Source organism: Clavelina lepadiformis, chromosome 6 (genome assembly GCF_947623445.1).
Source record: "Clavelina lepadiformis chromosome 6, kaClaLepa1.1, whole genome shotgun sequence".
NCBI classification, from domain to species: Eukaryota; Metazoa; Chordata; class Ascidiacea; order Aplousobranchia; family Clavelinidae; genus Clavelina; species Clavelina lepadiformis.
Window position 1 is genome coordinate 7,573,478 of NC_135245.1, and position 18,010 is coordinate 7,591,487.

Consider the following 18,010-nt stretch of genomic DNA (forward strand, 5'->3'; position numbering starts at 1 on the left):
TATCATAAGGTCCCAAAATCAAATATCAGCATTTATAAAACAACCCATGACTCGTGACGTAACAGTACGTCACAGTATAAACATGATTTATTAACGAAATTGTGTTTATATTATATTTGTGCGTGTAACTTAACTGTTAGGCTAAATATGTTTTCCCAAATCATTTAACAGTTATCCATGCTATGGTACGTATGTAACATACTTCCTAATGTATTACAGTACTTGTTTATTGCAGTCCCAAAGCCCGAACTTGTGCAATTCCGTGTGGGTGCAGTTACGTTGATTTCAGATATCGCTTGACTTGACTAGAGTCTTATTAGTCAAATGACTCAAGTCTCTGATAGTCTGGACTTAACATGAGTCTTAAACGATATATGACTTGACTTGACTTGCCACTCGAGTTAGATGACTTGGTTACGACTTTGAAAAATACATGCATGAAAACTGGCTGCGCTGTAAAATTCTAGTACGGAATTTTTCAAAATGGAATTCCCAAGCATGAAAAATGATAAAACAATCAAACAGAAAATTAGCAATTAAGAATATTCAAACGGAAATAAACAAATTACCTTAATTTACTTGAACTGAACCGTTTGGTAATTCCACCCGTTCTCATTTCTTGTTTGGAATTTGTTTTGACAAATTTTGGTTTAATTTAATTTTCCAATCATCCTTAAAAGGTTACGTTTACACCCGTACATAAAATAATCAATCTCAAACGTGTGCTTTCGTTTTAATATTTCCTGCTGAATTTAAAACAACAAAGACAGTTTCAGTTTTCCTGCGTCAAAAGAAGAAAGTTTTAGCTAAAAAAAAAAACTCAGAAGATTCTTTACAGGTAGTGTACTGCGAGCCTTGTGCAAGTTCCGATTAGCACACACAAGTTTTAAGTCTTGTTTTGAAATTTTCTACTTACTGCAGGCCTACATGCAGACAGGTTTATCTAATTTTGAATATTAGATAATGTTATTTCAAGATTTATTATTGCTAAATTTTCATTAGAATTGCATGGGGGCACCAAATTGCTTACGGCCTCTAACAGTCTTAATCCGACCCTAATTATCATAGTAACCCAAGCTACATTGCTGTGTTTATCACAATTACACTATCCACAGGGATTGGTGCCTCTCTCCGCAAACATCGGCCCTAGGCAATGTATTAAAGGCATTTAACTTTTCCTGTTTATTCAACCCAATGAGCAATTTGAGATTCGGCATAGGCTACAAAAAATAAAAATCCATCAAAATCCTCGGTATCTGGACTTAAATCGATGAACAAGCATCGCCGTGTTTCAGTCGTGAAGGCTTTCCTTAGTCCGAGGATAAATACTCCGAAATCCTACCGAGCATCATACAAAAAATCATGAAATTGGCTACAACTTTTTACGTGCACAAATAAGTTATTTGGAAATAGTGCATTGTCGGAACTTTCTTTTCCACATTAACGCTGCAAGAGAGTTACAACCCTGAACAACGATTCGAAGAAACACAACAAATGAAACGGTAACCGCACTAGTTTTGATTGCACATTCCGAAATAGCAAACACGTTCAGAAATAACCATAGTATCCATAAATAGGAAGACTTGCAATTTTAATCGCGATAAATTATGTGGATACATGAAAACGTTTCTTTGCAACACAATGAAAGTACACTGATGATCGTCCGTAATTACTTGAAGTTTACGCATCTGGCTTGGCTCTGCGGTGCTTGCTATACCATTCATTACTTTTATCAGCTGCAATGGCTTCATTCAGCAAATCGTTCCCTTTTGGATCAATCTAAAAAATTAAAGGTCACCATATAATAACCTTACCACTAATAAACACTTGCAGAAGGCGTCAAGCAACAAACTTCACTAAATGAATTTCAGATGTCTTTGGAAATGTTGAATACCCTTACCATCGTTTCAAAAACGGGATAAGTCCAATCGGAGATCGGTATGCTTATTTTTTTTGTCTAGAAACTACCCTAGTGGCAAATGATATAGAATAAAACGTGTTTAAATGATGACGTTTAGATGGTAGCATGTGCAATGTACCTAAAAATTGGTAAAACGCATAATTTTTGACCAAGTTTAGTCTTGATTTGATGATGCCAGATTATAGGTTTGAAATATGAAATTTTTTTTCACATTTCGTTAAGTTAAAATCTAATTCTAAGGCATGCTAAATCAATGCCAAATCCAAAGCTTTAGCAATCCCCATGCACTATATTTGAAGTAATTACTATTTTACAGACTGCAAAATAAAAGAAATTAAGTTTGGCTTCTTTTGGGTTTTGGACTTGAGGCATTTTTGTATACATAATCGGAAAAGCTAAAAAAACAAAAATTTTCAGTCAACCTGTGAGAGCTCTCGGAAGGCTTCATCACCAACAAAGCATATCTCATGGCCATCTGGATCAGCCAATATCACTACTTCAACTGTTGCTTTGCCTGGTGTATCCAAACTCACAAGTTCTGTTAGGATGGTTCCATTTGCTTCTTTTGCTGCATTCTGAACACCTTTAAGCTGGAAATGTACAGTAGCATAGGTACTTGCAAATTTGCACTACAAAAGCTACATTTATCTAGCTATTGAATGGTACAGAAAAATAACGAAAGGAAGAAACTTGTTATGGTATATCTACAAATACTTTGTTTTGCTATATCATAATAGGCTGACGTGCAACTGCACCTCATTCCTTGGGCAAGCTATAGCCACTCTTCCAAATGCTTTTTTGTGTTCAACAGGACATGCGATATCTTGCAAGCTTAATTTGGCTTGTTCATCAGAATAGCCAAGTGTTGCTTGCTTTCCGTTTTGCTCATACACTTTCATTCCCGCAATCTTGGTCCAAAAGTCTGTGTGTGATACAACACACAAAGGATATACTTTTTAAATATAACTTCTTTTAAGCACATGCAAATTTTACTGTCCATCATTTTAAAACTCTAAATCATATTATTATTAATAAAAAATTTATAAACGGTAGTAATAATGGTGTGTGGGTCACCGTTTCTAAACTTTGAAATTCCTCTTCAGTGAACATTAAATGAAAGATCTTATACAAACACAGAAAAATATTTTGAACTTGACGACTTAAACTTATAGTTTAAATGTTGTTTTTTAAAATGAAACTCCAAATTAAAAATTTAAGACCCTAATTAGGAATGTGTGCAGGATATGGAAGATAGATTGAGCAAATTCACAAGCCTAATGTAAAAATTATAAACCAGTTGTTTGTTAAGGTTAGCATTCTAGGATAAATATCCTATAAAATATTCTTAAATTTAAGGTATTTCGTACCAACAGATTTTTGCAAACAGGATGAAGCAAGTGTTACTTTCTGCACTGGATCTGTAAAATATGAATAAAATCATGATGTTTTTATACTGTACTTTACATGCAAATTCAAATAGAAACTCAAGTAAATATTTTTCTTTTTCTTCAAATTCTTTTTCCCAAAGAAAAATTTGCAAACAAACTATGATAGTGAAAATACATATTGTAAAAATTACATACTGCCGTTGTAATGTTCTTAGATAAGGCATGAACAATTCTTGCTTTTGTTCAGTGATCCCGATGAACAGTTTCAAATTCAAGCAACACATTGTAAAAAATCAAAAACCAAATAGAAAAAGGTGTGACAATCGAAACTTGCATTAAGACAAGCTCGGTAATCAAGGCTTGAGCACTAAGGAATCACAGCAAAGTGTAAGCCGCGAAAAGACTTTTCTCTGTCCGAGGACAGATATTGTAATCGACTGTCGATATATTAATATCGACAGTCCGATATTGTAATACCATACCATTCTCTGCAAACATATACTTCACAAAAACTCTACAAGTAATTACCAGTGCAAGGCTGTGGTTCATCTACTAAGACAAATCGGTAACCTCCAGGTGCACGAGTTTCATAAATGTTTTCACTTAAAACTTTTAATTCCCAATTTTTCACTTTGCAATTCTTGACTGCTTCTGCTGACTTGATTGTTAAACCCTTGTACAATAATTCAAAAAAATTTTCAATTTTACTCAAATTTTACAGGTAGTAGCATGAATATTAAGTATGTTTCAGAGTAGCATAATTTTTGAAATTTGTAGTTGCGTAAACAAAAGCTTACGCTTTTTGTAGAATATATTAGTAATTTTCCATCATGTTAATGTTTCATTTTCATCTCTACCATGTTACAGATTTAAAATAACAAACTTTCAATGAAGCACGATTCATACAGCATATATTTACACAGTTACACTTTTTAGTGTATTATACCATTAGTTATAGTAAAAATGTGGCGTTGTTTGTAAAATACCGCCAATTCATACATTGATATTGAAAATATCCTCATTCACTTTTTGAATTAATAATAACATCTTTGCAGAATTGTATTATTCAAAAACCTGTCATGCTATGCACATTCTGCTATTTATATTCCACAAACCACAGGATAGTAAATACTAAAAATAGACCACTACACACACAGTATATGCATACCAGAAAGTCATTGCCAAGAGCATATTGTCCAATACCGTAATTATACGTTAATTCACAAACAAAATGGTTGTCTTCTGCCCCATACCCTATCATAGTTTTGCTCCATTTACCATCATATGGTCTGAAAGAGAATTACATATTAGGATCTTCGCCAAATGATTAACAAAGTTGACAAAAATAAAGGCATTACCCATTGCAAGTTGCTTTGCAGCCTTCTTCAAACTCTTCATGACGCAACACCTTTGAAATATTACAAAAAATATTAAAATGTAATGCCAAAATTTGGTTTATACACCTGCATCATGATCATCTATACTTGTATTTAATAAAAAGTTGTGCAATTATCCAATCGCAAATACAACACAGTGTAAGCTCATTCCAAAATTTGACTCTGCTTTAAATTTCAGGTAATTTACTTGGTCCTAGCAAAAGGCGTATTAAAAATGTACACGACTACTGTTAACTCAAACAGTAGAAGCTGATTGTTTGAAGGCCAATCAATAAATAATGCTCAGTGTTTTTCTTTTAATGGCATGTTTTTTCCACAAATAACAAAACTTCAACGTTTGAGAGGGTTCATCATTTCATTGAAGATATGAGCTTGGTTTTTCTGTCAAACCCCTTGTGTAGTGGTGGCAAAAAGCTCTTTCACAGAAGAAAAGCAGCACACACGCTGACACACATTAGTTATTTCAACTTCAGGGATAAGTTTGTCAAAGTTTGATGGTTTCATCTCTGGACTGTAGGGAGAATAAGGAAAACACTTCCCAACCATAATCGAGCAGCCATGATAGACACTAAATTACACAATGATTTAAAGACATGTAATTGCCGGGCCAACCCAAAGGACAATTTTATTTTTTACTATTTTATTTCTACAGACACATTAAAATAAAATATTAGGTTTATAACTTTATGGTTGGCATTGGAATTGCCAAAACAAGATGACAATGGCATCGCGTGAAAACGTTACGCTTTTGTGAGCACAACAAGCATAAACATTGCAAATATGCAAACATAATAAACATCTCATTCCTTGCCTTTTTATTCAGTGCTAATTCTGCTATACAACCTTCCAAAAATGTATCACATAACTGTTTGACATCACAGCATACCTTCATTCCAAGTATTTCTCTGTAAAATTTCAGCGTAGCATTTCTATCTCCAATTTTGAATACAAAGTGCAGAGTTCTTCTTGAAGTCATTTCTTTTATGTACAAAGTTTATACCAGACAAATATCTAGTAAGTATCCAGATTATAATCTGATAACAATCTACCAAATATTAAACTTTTCTTTTGAAATGGCCTCAGTATCTAAATATACGTAATCATGCACTTCAATGCTTAGACCACCACTATGATTATGATGAGTGCCTAATCATGAATATCACCAAATATACTTATATCTTAGATCACAAGAACAACTGCAATTACATGATTCATCTCAAGAACCCTTTCAATTTCCACAACCAAAGCATATGTTTAAAGGCAAAATTATTTACAGAGTGCCTATTTCAACGTAATTAGACCAAGAAGTTCGTTATTAAAGATAGGAGGTTAGGTTAGAAAATTGGTATGCAAAAAGTCGATTTCAGCTATTTAGGGTTGAGTTGAAGTTAGATTTAGGTTACTACGTTAAAATATTTAAGTTAGGTTAACAAGAAACTCTGAAAATAGCTTTGAATGTATGACTTTTTTTGGTGAAATAGTGACAGCCAATGATTTGGTTCACAATGTGATTATAGGATTGAGCGATTGTCGGCAACACCTTACAATGATCATTGTCAGAATTTTGTAGGGATAAGCTTGAAGCACACTAATGCAGCTTAAATGGAAAAAGCTGGTCAGTGACTCAGTGTGAACTTCTTCAAACTCAGACTTCGAAATGAACTTCTCAATATGAAAAAGTCCGTTGCTAAACTAAATCAAGCTTACTTGTCAAAGTATAGAAAAAGTCTGTAAACACTTGCATTGGTATAATAAGCGATGGACTTCGAAGTGAACGTCTCAATATGAAAAAGTCTGTAGCTCAACTACATCAAGCTTATTTGCGACAGTATACAAAAAGTCTGCAAACAATTTCGTTGATATTTTTCTGACTGACGTTATGCTGGCTTGAGGTATTCTATAAATATTTGATCGGTTAAACACGCTATCTGACACCATATTGTCAGCTAACAGTTTGTGGACTTAAATGCAGGCAAGGCTTGTTGATTTTGCATTGAGTATTTATCATGTTCAAGGCTTATCGTAGAAAGAGGATCCGAGTACCAATAAATACCAACCGAAGACCCATTAATTGTCTTTCATGGATTTTGTCTTTTATTTCCTAATCGATACCGACCCCCGTCGTTTTGCTCGTTCTCGAAGGATTGGTCGTTACATAACAGTCGAATTAATAATGTGTTATGCAAGAACGTTACACATTACACATTAAAGCACCACATTGATATCCTGAAAGAATTATCAAATCTGCGCTGAATTAGTAGGGAATAATAAAATGTTGATTAAAAGTATGAAAATCCATATAATATAATAAGCGATGGACTTCATATTATACGTCTCAGTATGAAAAAGTCCGTAGCTCTACTAAACCAAGTTTGTCACAGTATAGATAAAATCCGTAAATAATTCGTTTATATAATAAGCGATGAAGCTGTAGCCATATTAAAGAGTCTCGAATCTATGTCGGTCGTGAAGTCTACCACAGCCAGTATTCTGATACCATTGAACTTGCATTCAACTCAACACACGCTGTCCATATTAATGTTCATTTTATTGACATCGTAATATATTCCAATTCCAATAAACACCAAATAACACCACGAGGCACAGGCTGGAGTACAAGAAGTCCAAAGATGAAAGTGCAAATTAGACTGAAAGGGATTATTCAGGTGATCGCTTATATTTGTATCATGAAAACCGTACACATCTTTGCATCAGACAGGAAATTGTGTAGGCCTGCAGTATATCATTTTCCACACGTTTAAGAAAGCTTGGGCTTTGTGATTATAACATAAACACAATTTCTCAAGTTACATAATTTCAACTAAAATGCTCATTTATGAGAAAAAAATCATTTGAATATTTAGCCGACCAAATTGGTAAGTCCCTAAAAGTCCGCAGAAGTCCGTCTTTTACCTATTTTACGGAATCCGTTAAAGTCCGTACGGAATCCGTCTTTTACCTACCCCCCAGAGCTTGTTATGTAAACACACGACATAGAACACAGAACATAGATAACATTACAAAATCATCAGATCTGCACGGGAATTGCGTAGGAATAAGGGCTAATTATGACAATTAACACAAGCCTATATCTGCATCGTTCACATCATTGCGAATATGTCGGTTAATTTTGTGTAACGGTATTTCGAAAAGGTAGAAAACTACACGTTTATATTTAATTTGATTAGTACTGTAGTACTAGACTGCAACACAGTGTTGGTCATGTTTTCTGGAAGCCGTGTGCTAAATCCAATTTAAAATGCATTACAAGTAAGTTTTCTCCTAGGAACCTCGCAAAGTAAAAATCTGGGGAAACCCCTTCGATTCTGCCCAATCCCGTCAAGTCAAATTATGACAAAAAATCTTAATACATGACCGACCGTCCTGTAAAGTTGTGGCCGCCTGGGTTGCTGCGAGCTGATGATACAGGAAATGGTTCCATAGTGATTGCGCCAAAGGAATTATACCCATGCATAACGCGAAAGCACCGTTTCTGTCAACTACAAAAAATTAAAATGTCTGAAAATTTGCTTTGGTTTGCGATCCCGAACGTAACTAATATCCGATTGTAAATTAACATCCTTTTTAAGTAACACATTGACGGTAGCTGCGCGAAAGAAAGAAAAGAGCGTTTTATCTAATACTGTAATCCAATCAACAAGGACCGATTCGAGTCAAGTTGAGTCTTTTTAAAATACCGACTTCAGCTAAGTTCCGTCTTTTCTCTTGTCAAGTGAAGTCAGTTGACTCTAGTCATTACGCCTCTGGCATTTTTCGGTTTCAAATTTTCTAATAGAGTTAATTATGTGCAGGTCTATTACAGTGGCCTGTTTTTTTGTATAAAGTTACCTAATTTGGTAGCCTTCTGGTAAATTTTTTTATATGGATAGGTGTTCTGTTCCGCTTTTTTATTTTTTAGTTAGAAAACACAGTATCCCATTTCAGTTACTTAAGAGATTGTTTCTATTTTTATTAACACGTTTGGAAAATTTCAATTTACTTAAAACTATAACGTCTTAGAATTTTACGCGTTCTTGAAAGTTCCAACTAGTGAGTCTGTTTAGATTAGAACTAGACAAAGATGATTATATGACATCACTTTACAGACTAGCCTAACGATACAGATGTAAAACTGAACACGAAGATCAGTTTAAATTTTCTTCGGCGATTTGCTTATTTACTGGAAACTTGGGTTCCTGCGTATTCTTTTAGGGGCTTAAGTCCCCATGCATTCTTCCCCCTTGGCACGTCCAATGCCTAACGACTAATTTAAACAGTTTTCTTCTCTCTAAAACTGGGCAATCACAATCAAAATTGGCTCAACCCCTTTCAGCGGTTGATGAATTGTTCATAGAGTTTTGAATAGAGCAATAAAGGTGATGCGTGGTGCACCGTAGAGATGTAGCTTTTCTCATTCGTATTAATTGGTTAGGATTCAGGCTTTAATTTTCCTCCGTTCTTCTTCGTGTGGAGTAGATGGTTCTTTAAGTTTTCTTGAGAGAGGGAACAAAAACCTCATATTGTAGGGCAGGTGTTAGTTAGCCAGCTGACCAGGTTTTCATCCATTGTTGTCAGACCACGGTTCCCACAAGGATGGCGGTATGTGGGACAAAATGTTATGACGTGGTCTGCAGTCTGCTCTTCTGCACCACACTCACAGGCCGCAGATGGAGCCATACCCTATTTGTGCATAGTTGAGCGGAAGAGGCCAACGCCAGTTCGAAGGCGATTGAGCTTGGTCCAAGCACACCTGGGAAAATGCATTTCCGGTGGTAATGTGCTGGCCTCCGAAATGTAACCATGGAGTCTGGAAGAATTTTCTTGCCACTCCATGCTCCATTTGTAATCCGCCCAGCTTGGCACATTGGTGTTTGACTGGTTAACGTCATCCTCCGTTAATATGTTGAGAATAAATACGACAATGCATTAAATGAAAATTATGCGTATTTTCCAGAATAAAACCCCTCAAACAATTTTTCCATGTCTTAATCGAATGGGCAAAAAGTATGTAAATGATTTTTGTTTTTTATTCCCTCCACATGGTCAAGACACACAGCCAACGACCACTACCGCATACTGTCAAACACCAACAAACTGCACTTGCAAATAGAATAACAATAAAACCTTTTCCATGATATAAAAAAGTGGAATAAGTAATGTATAAATCTGGAGTTTAAGACTGTAACTTTGCTGGGGCTTGAGATTTAATTTAGAAATAAACTTACTATACAATGTCAACATTTTGCAACAGTTAATAGCGAAACAATGTTCCTTGCAGGTCAAAGAAAGACTTCTATATCCACAACTAACGGTCACATTGGTATATTGGAAAAGGGTTGCAAAGACAGGCAAAGCCATTTATATTACTCTCCTCACTTCAAAGAATCTCTTGAGGTAATATATTTGACCAAGTGTCATAGCAACCAGAACAAGAGATTCGAAAAATGCCCACAAAACCACCCTCGAGTTTGTGTTGTCATTAACTGCAAGAATTGCAAATATGTTGTTAATCACTACATCGCAAAAACTTAAATTTATTGAAATCGGTAACCTACTTGCTCGATGAATTCTTTCCCGAACTTCCATATATTCTTGCTCATGCTTGACACCACTCATCGCTACTGACAGTTCATTAATCATACTTTCAAGTTTGTTTTGATGCTCATCTGACATTGAATAATGATCAAGAAAACTTATTTGTCTAGATGTTATGAACTTCAGTTATTGTTATAAAATTTTACATTGAATCATTTCTTAATAAATTCAAGTTAACAAACTGAAAATATGTTGATTTATATAGTTTTAGTTGGATAAACGATTTGTTTCAATGTTAAGCCAGGCATTTATATAATATGGAACGGTACTGACTGAGTTAAAAAATCGCCGAACAGCATTACCTTCTGAATCACCGTCTGCAGGCTGTTTAAAAGCTTCTCCAGCTTCAATACTGAACATGATTATTTTAGGGGTCATTGTTGACATTTTGTTGCTAAAGCAAAATTTGTAAGTTCCATCGACATGGGCCGTAAAAGTGTATCTTCCATTTGATTCCTTTGTACCCTTGTATACAACTTTCTTGTCAGGCCCAGTAACCTGCAAATGAAAATTATTTTATTGACCAGATTTTGCATTTTAACTATTTGTACTGAGCCTTCATTTTGTTGTCATTCCATTTTTGATGCAGACTTAAATCTGCAGGTAAGATTTTGGATGAAGTGGGCAAGGCGAGAAGCCAATCTCCATGCTCACCTTCAAACATGCCTTATAAGCAGGAACTCGAGCTGCAGTGGAAAACGATTTAACTTTAGTTCAGATTTTACAAAATTTTATTTTACCAGTTCTGCTCTGATTCAGGTTTGCATCGAGTGCAATCATTCATTCCACTCCGGGTTTAGATTCAGCAAGCTTGCTAATATACGGTTCGCTCCGGGTTCGAATGACATTATCCAGCTAATCATTTTTTTAATTTCATCAATTACACTGCTCAAGGAATCTTATCATGAGGGGATATATCCTAGTTTAGGTTTTCTACGTTTTGAAATAAGCAAAGGAAACACATTTTCTATAACTCTGAGTGAGTGATGAGTGAACAAACCAACAACCTCTTGGATGTCTGCCAGATGCTCTACCACTAGACTACACAGATGAAGCATGTTTTAATTACAAAATTAATTACAGTTGATACTAAACAGTTTGAAAAGTGAGGGGATGAATGGTTAAGAGTTACTTTTTCCAAACAAAAACTTTCAGAGAGTAGTTATCAATCCTATCGTGTGTATGGCCATCCACGAATCAATTTACAGCAAAAAGTACGGATAAACCCACAATTTGTCAAGAATTTACAAATACGGCCGTGAATAAGAAAGAAATAAGCAACTAACAACCAGCGATATTCATCCGTTATATACGAAACTGACCCTCGACACACCACGCAGGTTCACTAGGTCCCTATGTATTACGTTTCACACTCCAGAGTTAATTACAAAACATTTTCAAGTCAGAAACAACACACTGTACTGTATATTGTCTGTGCACTATTTCACTGTGAAAATGAAATTTTTTGGCATATTTGTACAGTGTATATACGTAATATAAGTGAAAGATCGAATGTCATCGAGTGTCAAGAATAAGGCACGCTTTCTTCTGTGACAATAGCAATTGTATTGACAACAATCGATTTCTTTGCACCGATAAATGGATCCGTTATATACAAGGTATTTTACATTATACTTCTCAAAGGAACTAGAGAACGTATCCGTTATATGTGATGACGGATCCGTTATAAGTGAGTTGAAATGCACTAAAAAGAATAGGAAACCATCTGGACTAGAATTTTCATCCAATTTATATGGTTATGCGTTATATACACATCCATTATATGCGACTAATGCAAGCTCTACTATCTATGCAAAAAAAGTTATTGTTCACGTTACATCATAAACAATCTTTCACACATAGCTATTTCACAAAAACTTCCAAAAATTACAAAAGTTATCTCTTGGAACCAGACCATTTTCTTTATAAGCATAGTGGTGCATACTAGTTATAGTAACATATGTTGTGCAGCTATGAGGTGCTGTATAAATTAATTACAACAAAACCAGCAAGTTGGCCCCAAGATTTCCGCATAACCACACAAAAAGTCTTTACTTTTGTACTCGCATATCTGGAACAAGTACAAAGGTACAGTATAATTCAACCACGTTTTGCCATTCATACAACTAAAATGCCTTCCTCAGTTGAATTTTCTCACATCATACATTACTTATGCTCACATTTACACATCGTCTATGAAAAAATGCCTAACTACACAAACAAACTGCTTATCTGCCTGCCACTGCTTTCTTCACTGTACTGTTGCTGAATGCTTCCACACACTGATCTCAGCATGATATTTCAATGCTGACTTCGCCAAGCCTCAGCACTATTCTCTCTTTCTCCACATTCACAATAAAATGTATGGGGCTATAAAACATCTATTTGTTATGTCCTAGCTGGATGTAGGCTAAGGAAAACCATAATTAAAACTGATGGATGCAACATTGCTCATGTTGACTCAAGAAAAATATAGGCACACTTATTGGGTGATTTTTTTTTTGCGATATATTTTTGGCAATAACTGCTCAACCATTACATGCTATCGTTCGATCGACTTACGGACTAACCATCAGATTTTAAAGTGGACTTAACTCAGGAGAATTGACAAATGTCAAGATACACACAGTGTATATTTAAACGAGAGGTTTGATGAATGATACATATATATATATATATGTATCATAACGAATGTATGAATAAAATTGCAATGTTTGGTATCTCTGCCTCCAAAAGTTTAAAGAACTGTTTTAGTTCATAGAAAATAGGCTATACTCTCGCTAGACTGGAAAGTTTGCCTTGCACGTAAGGATCTAAAACTGTGTAATTTACAAGTAATCTACACAATTATGGGGTTTTCCGCGAAAATCTGCGCAAAAGAAATTGAGTAAGATGGTATGCAAATGAAGTTAGAGTGGAATGTACATCACAACACACTGAATAAGCTGTTTTACATCCTGTTTGTAAATCCAAAACATACTCTATAATCCCGAAAATTCCAATCTGGTACTCTGCAAGCTTTTTTAAGACAATTATATACCGGTAAGTTAAAGATAGGCTATGGCACCGGACTTCAGAGTATGGCAGTTTTCGCCAAGATCTCAATGATACAGTTGTAAAAATCCAGTGTACAAAAAAACAGGCGGTGTGCTTTTATAATAGAAAAGGAAGAAAAAGCAATATCTCCTTATTCTACAGAATTTCTTCTCCCACCGAAAAACAAGCATGATTTTTTAGTCTGCCGGTGTGCGATATTGTTTCGGCAAAAAATCTCAGATGTGCTCCAGCCATACCTTTTCTGTATCTCGTGTCAGCTGCACACCCGAGTTGAATTTCAAACAAAATTCTGGCACACTTGACTCTATTTAATTAATTATTTAGCCATTTAATCATCTAAATTTATTTTCTCATAAGAGTTTCCTTTGAATGATATAGAATTCTTAGCTGTGATCTTGCTTGTTGTATCTATTAAAGCAGTGGTTCCCAAACTATGGTACGCGTAGTCACGTACCACTAGTGGTACACGAAGGTCTTCCAGGTGGTACACGAGCAACTTATCAAGTTCACACCAAACGATCACAAAAGATCTTTTATTGTCATCAGCATTATTTTAATTCACATAAATTAGGTAGAGCGTGAAATATCATGCTACATTCCCTGACTGAATACTAATTCCTTAGGGTATTGACGCATTGGATTGTAAAACAGGGTTTCTTTGTGACGAAATAGAACACGTCATTAATTACATCACAAATCCTTGAAGTCAGTTTTTGTAATACGTTAGTTATGCTGTAGCACTGTAGCGAGGGCGGTAAAAGTTCGACTAATTTTTGTTTAATATTCACGAGCCTTTAGTAAACATTTTGCCTATCATTTTTTATTTTTGAATTCTGGAGTTTTGTCGGACCACCTACAATGTAGGTGGTACGAAAACGCTGCATGAACCAAAAAAATGGTACGCAAGTAGATAAAGTTTGGGAACCACTGTATTAAAGTGATACCAGCAAGCGATGTTACATTACTTTCCTTCTTTCAAGGGAAGGTTTGACTGTAAAGATTCCTTGTTGGTTGCATGTCTCGAGGGAGGGAAATGAGTCATTTGGATGAGTGCAAGGAGAGTGTGGGAGAAAAACGTTGCGTTTAGACCATTTGAGGTCACCTCTGAAACATTTAATAGGTGTACACTTGGCTAGCTGTTGTACATCTGAATTAGCGGGTCTGCACACCAGAGACCTCTGCAAATTTTGCCATGAAATACAGACCAGTGCCATTCTCTCCAATCTGGCTATATAGCGAGCTTCAGGCTATATGCACTCAACAAGCATAAAACCTGCTTGATATACAGATTTAGCATTCCATTACCATATCATAGGCTTAATTAGCAGCAGTTATCCATGTTTTAACATTTTTGAGCAATTGTAAGACATACTTCTACATCAATATCTAAAAATCCTCCCTCCGCAACTTCGAAAGTTAATCCTAATTTTGTTCCACCCTTTGCCTTTTCAAAGAAGCATTCCTCCGCATGAGCATCCACTGTGATGAAGTAAGACGCACTACACCTAACAAGTGCCATTACACACAAAACAGCAAACATTGTGGCATTCATATCAATTATGATCGTTATGATCACAGGTTATATAAAATCGATTATATACAATCCCTGTAAACAAGAAAATTTATCAGTAACCCTTAAGCTGATTGTAACGGTTAAGTTAATTCCATACCTTGAAATGAACTTGACAAAAGAAAATCACATTTAATGCTTTATTGAGCAAACCATTTATCCAGTCATTTATTTTTTATTAAAAGTGCCGTGGGGATGAAAAATCAAGTCAGTTGTTACTAAAACGTTCCATTGAACAGGAAAAAATGACAAAGCCGAAAAGGCTTAAAACGTGCTCAATAAAAAAAAAGTTAATAATTGCTGGTAACAACTAGCCACTAAACCTATACTTAGTTAAATTCATACAACATAAGTTGAAAAAGCGAAAAATTAAGCAGAGGAGCAGGTGGTGTGTTCAAGCAACTGATGATTGAAATTTGCTTCATTGCTGTACATCAGTGGATGGGAAAACAAACCCACGTAAAAGAAACCCCGTCCCGGGCAAAAATGCGGTTTCTTGTGGCCATAGCACTAAAGAACGGCGTTATTGGTTAGCCCGAGCTTGTAAAGAAAGTGATAAATAATCCTTGGAAGATGTGATGATAATACTGCTCGTTGCAAGATGGAGTATTCTCTGGTACATCGACAATGATGTGCCAGACACATTACTCTATGTCATCCATCTAATGGAAAGTGTGGCACCTTCAAGCTCGAGATTCATCAACCCAACCGGAAAGTCTGTATATATAGGCTATATATATACAATATATGACTGTCAGACTGTATGATGTGCTGGAAAATTTTCTGGGACAGAATTGCTGTTTTACGCTATATTCTATATAAGCGTTGGCGTGCATGGCGCAAGTTTTTACATTACATTTATAGGTGAATTTATCCGGGTCACGGCAAGGAAAGTTTGCTTTAGGAAGTAGTGTCATCAACCTGCATGCCGAAATTTTTATCTTCTCGCCGATAGATAATAATTAAACAAAGAAAAACTGGTTGTTTGAACGTCAATTTATAATAAATAAACCAAGATTTGAGGCTTCAGTAAACACCATCACGCCAAAATTTGCGTCTTTGCACACACTATTATAGAAACTTTCACACTATTAAACATATTTCTCGTCGAAAACTGCCCTAGTTTCCACTTTCTTGACAGGCTTTCCTGCCACTGCAAGTCGGGCCTGTGATTTAAATAACTAAATAAAAACGCTTGGCACTTCAGTTAACACCTCAGTTTTGCATTTCAGTGCATATTTTAGGAAAGCACAGCCTACAAAAACATCGAGAGCATTCACCTATAACCCACCTTCAACGTCTTTCAGTTGTTTGCACTTACTGCTGCAGTTGGCCACGTCTACAGACTTACTAAATGGTTTTGAAACAAATTCATGACAAATGTTGTTAAGATGTCTATGGTGAATTGTGTTGTACTGCATTGTTTATTTTTCGCCATTGACTATGCGAAGCGAAAGCTACGATGCTCACCGTTGTAGTTATAGCACAATAAAACATATGCTCACGAACAGGAAAAAGTGGCAAAGCCCAAGGGCTTAAAACATGCAAGATAGCAATAATGCAATTGTGCTATAAGATAGTAGGTTAGCATGGCCACCTAAGTACCAAACCTACATAGATAATAATAAAGCAAAGATCAGCGCATCCTATCGCATGGTCTTTTTTTGCCATGAGGAACAAAAAATTAAACGCTATATTGCTATTTCATCTGAAACAGCTCATAATCCAGGTTGCTTATTGGTGAAGGCAAATTGCCTCTTCACTTTTTCTTTGCCTGGATGTTCTACAAATTTACGTGGTACAATAAGCACAGCAAACCCACTTTGCCCATTTTCGTGATAAAAAGCACGAAGTGACTATTTCACCTTATGTAGTCCGAAACCAGTCCGAGAAGACTTGACAGTGGCAGAAAAAGTTGTGGTGTGACGTATTGGGATGGTGTGCTGCGCTACTGGACGTATAACAGTAACATCCATCAACGTTACATGCCGGCTTTGCGGCTGTTATTCCAGTAGTCGAGCGAGATGGATGGTGAAATTTGATGCTGTTTCACGACAATTTATCGATACTGACGAATCTCATCTGAAGACGTGATTATTGCTGATTAGTAGTTGTCCTAGGAATAAAACAGATAACCACAAATTAATTTCCAGTTGTTTTATTAATTCGAAAGTCTGAGCTAATAGCCCGACGTTTTAAACGTGGTCAGCGCGAATACTAGGCCTACATCCTGTGTTCACTTGTCCAAAATAGGTGTGTCTGAGACAGAGATATGATCCTCTTTAAACACTTCGGAGACATAGTATTATAGCAAAAGACGTTGTAAAACCAGTTTTAAAGTCGACTTGCTTAAGAGAGTAAATTAACCACGAAGATTTGCAACCAAAGGCGGTCATCGTAATGTAATTAAAGCAATCATTGTGACGGTTACGTCACACTGACATTGTCATCTTGGTCAAAAGCTGAACTACTCTGAGCTGGAGCCATTGCTGTCGTTGTTGCTAAATCAACTCGATTACAAGCATATAGTTAGCAGTAAAAGTTGTGTTAAGTTAAATTGTGTGTGATGAATGCCCCGAGAAGTCCGAAAAGTTAACGAAATAATGTCATACGGCATGATTGCGTGACGCTAAACGCATTAGTTCGTTTTCACCGAGTCCGACAGTGAGTTGGTCAGGGATTTCCTTCTCTCTCTTTCTCTCTCTCTCTCTCTCTCTCTCTCTCTCTCTCTCTCTTTGTCCGATCACTGATAAAAGTGCTAGCTTTTATAGTGAGTAGATGAGGAGTAGAAATGTGCGATTTGAAAACCAATCAGGTTTCAGGTGCATACTCCAGGTGGCAGGTGTATGGAGAGTTGAAATAAAGTTTTCCCAAAAAAACATGTTCATAAATATCAATCACAAGTTAGAAAACACATTGCAAGAGATGGTGGATTAGAAAAGACCAATCAAGCCGCTGCAGACATAATTTTTAACTTTGGCCCGCCTAGCCGCCAACTGCACGTAATTTGGCAGCAACCTTAGCGCACGCACTAAACGAATTCAACAGGTAAATTTAAGAAAAAACAACAACAAGAACAATA

At 35.9% G+C, this 18,010-nt stretch overlaps 2 protein-coding genes across 2 annotated transcripts; both read right to left on the minus strand.

Annotated features, from left to right (window-relative positions):
* Positions 1-1,498: 1,498 nt before the first annotated feature.
* On the minus strand, positions 1,499-5,803 carry LOC143461821 (glyoxalase domain-containing protein 4-like). Its single transcript, XM_076959710.1, has 8 exons — positions 5,593-5,803; positions 4,668-4,717; positions 4,478-4,598; positions 3,838-3,982; positions 3,289-3,339; positions 2,677-2,843; positions 2,344-2,511; positions 1,499-1,779 (listed from the first exon to the last, which is right to left on the minus strand). Exons 1-8 carry the CDS (start codon positions 5,680-5,682, stop codon positions 1,681-1,683), a joined length of 891 nt encoding a protein of 296 aa, XP_076815825.1. The 5' UTR covers positions 5,683-5,803; the 3' UTR covers positions 1,499-1,680.
* Positions 5,804-9,715: 3,912 nt separating this feature from the next.
* LOC143461822 (transmembrane emp24 domain-containing protein 2-like) lies at positions 9,716-14,982 on the minus strand. The gene is made up of 4 exons (XM_076959711.1): positions 14,731-14,982; positions 10,604-10,799; positions 10,262-10,372; positions 9,716-10,189 (listed from the first exon to the last, which is right to left on the minus strand). Exons 1-4 carry the CDS (start codon positions 14,908-14,910, stop codon positions 10,065-10,067), a joined length of 612 nt encoding a protein of 203 aa, XP_076815826.1. The 5' UTR covers positions 14,911-14,982; the 3' UTR covers positions 9,716-10,064.
* Positions 14,983-18,010: the final 3,028 nt, after the last annotated feature.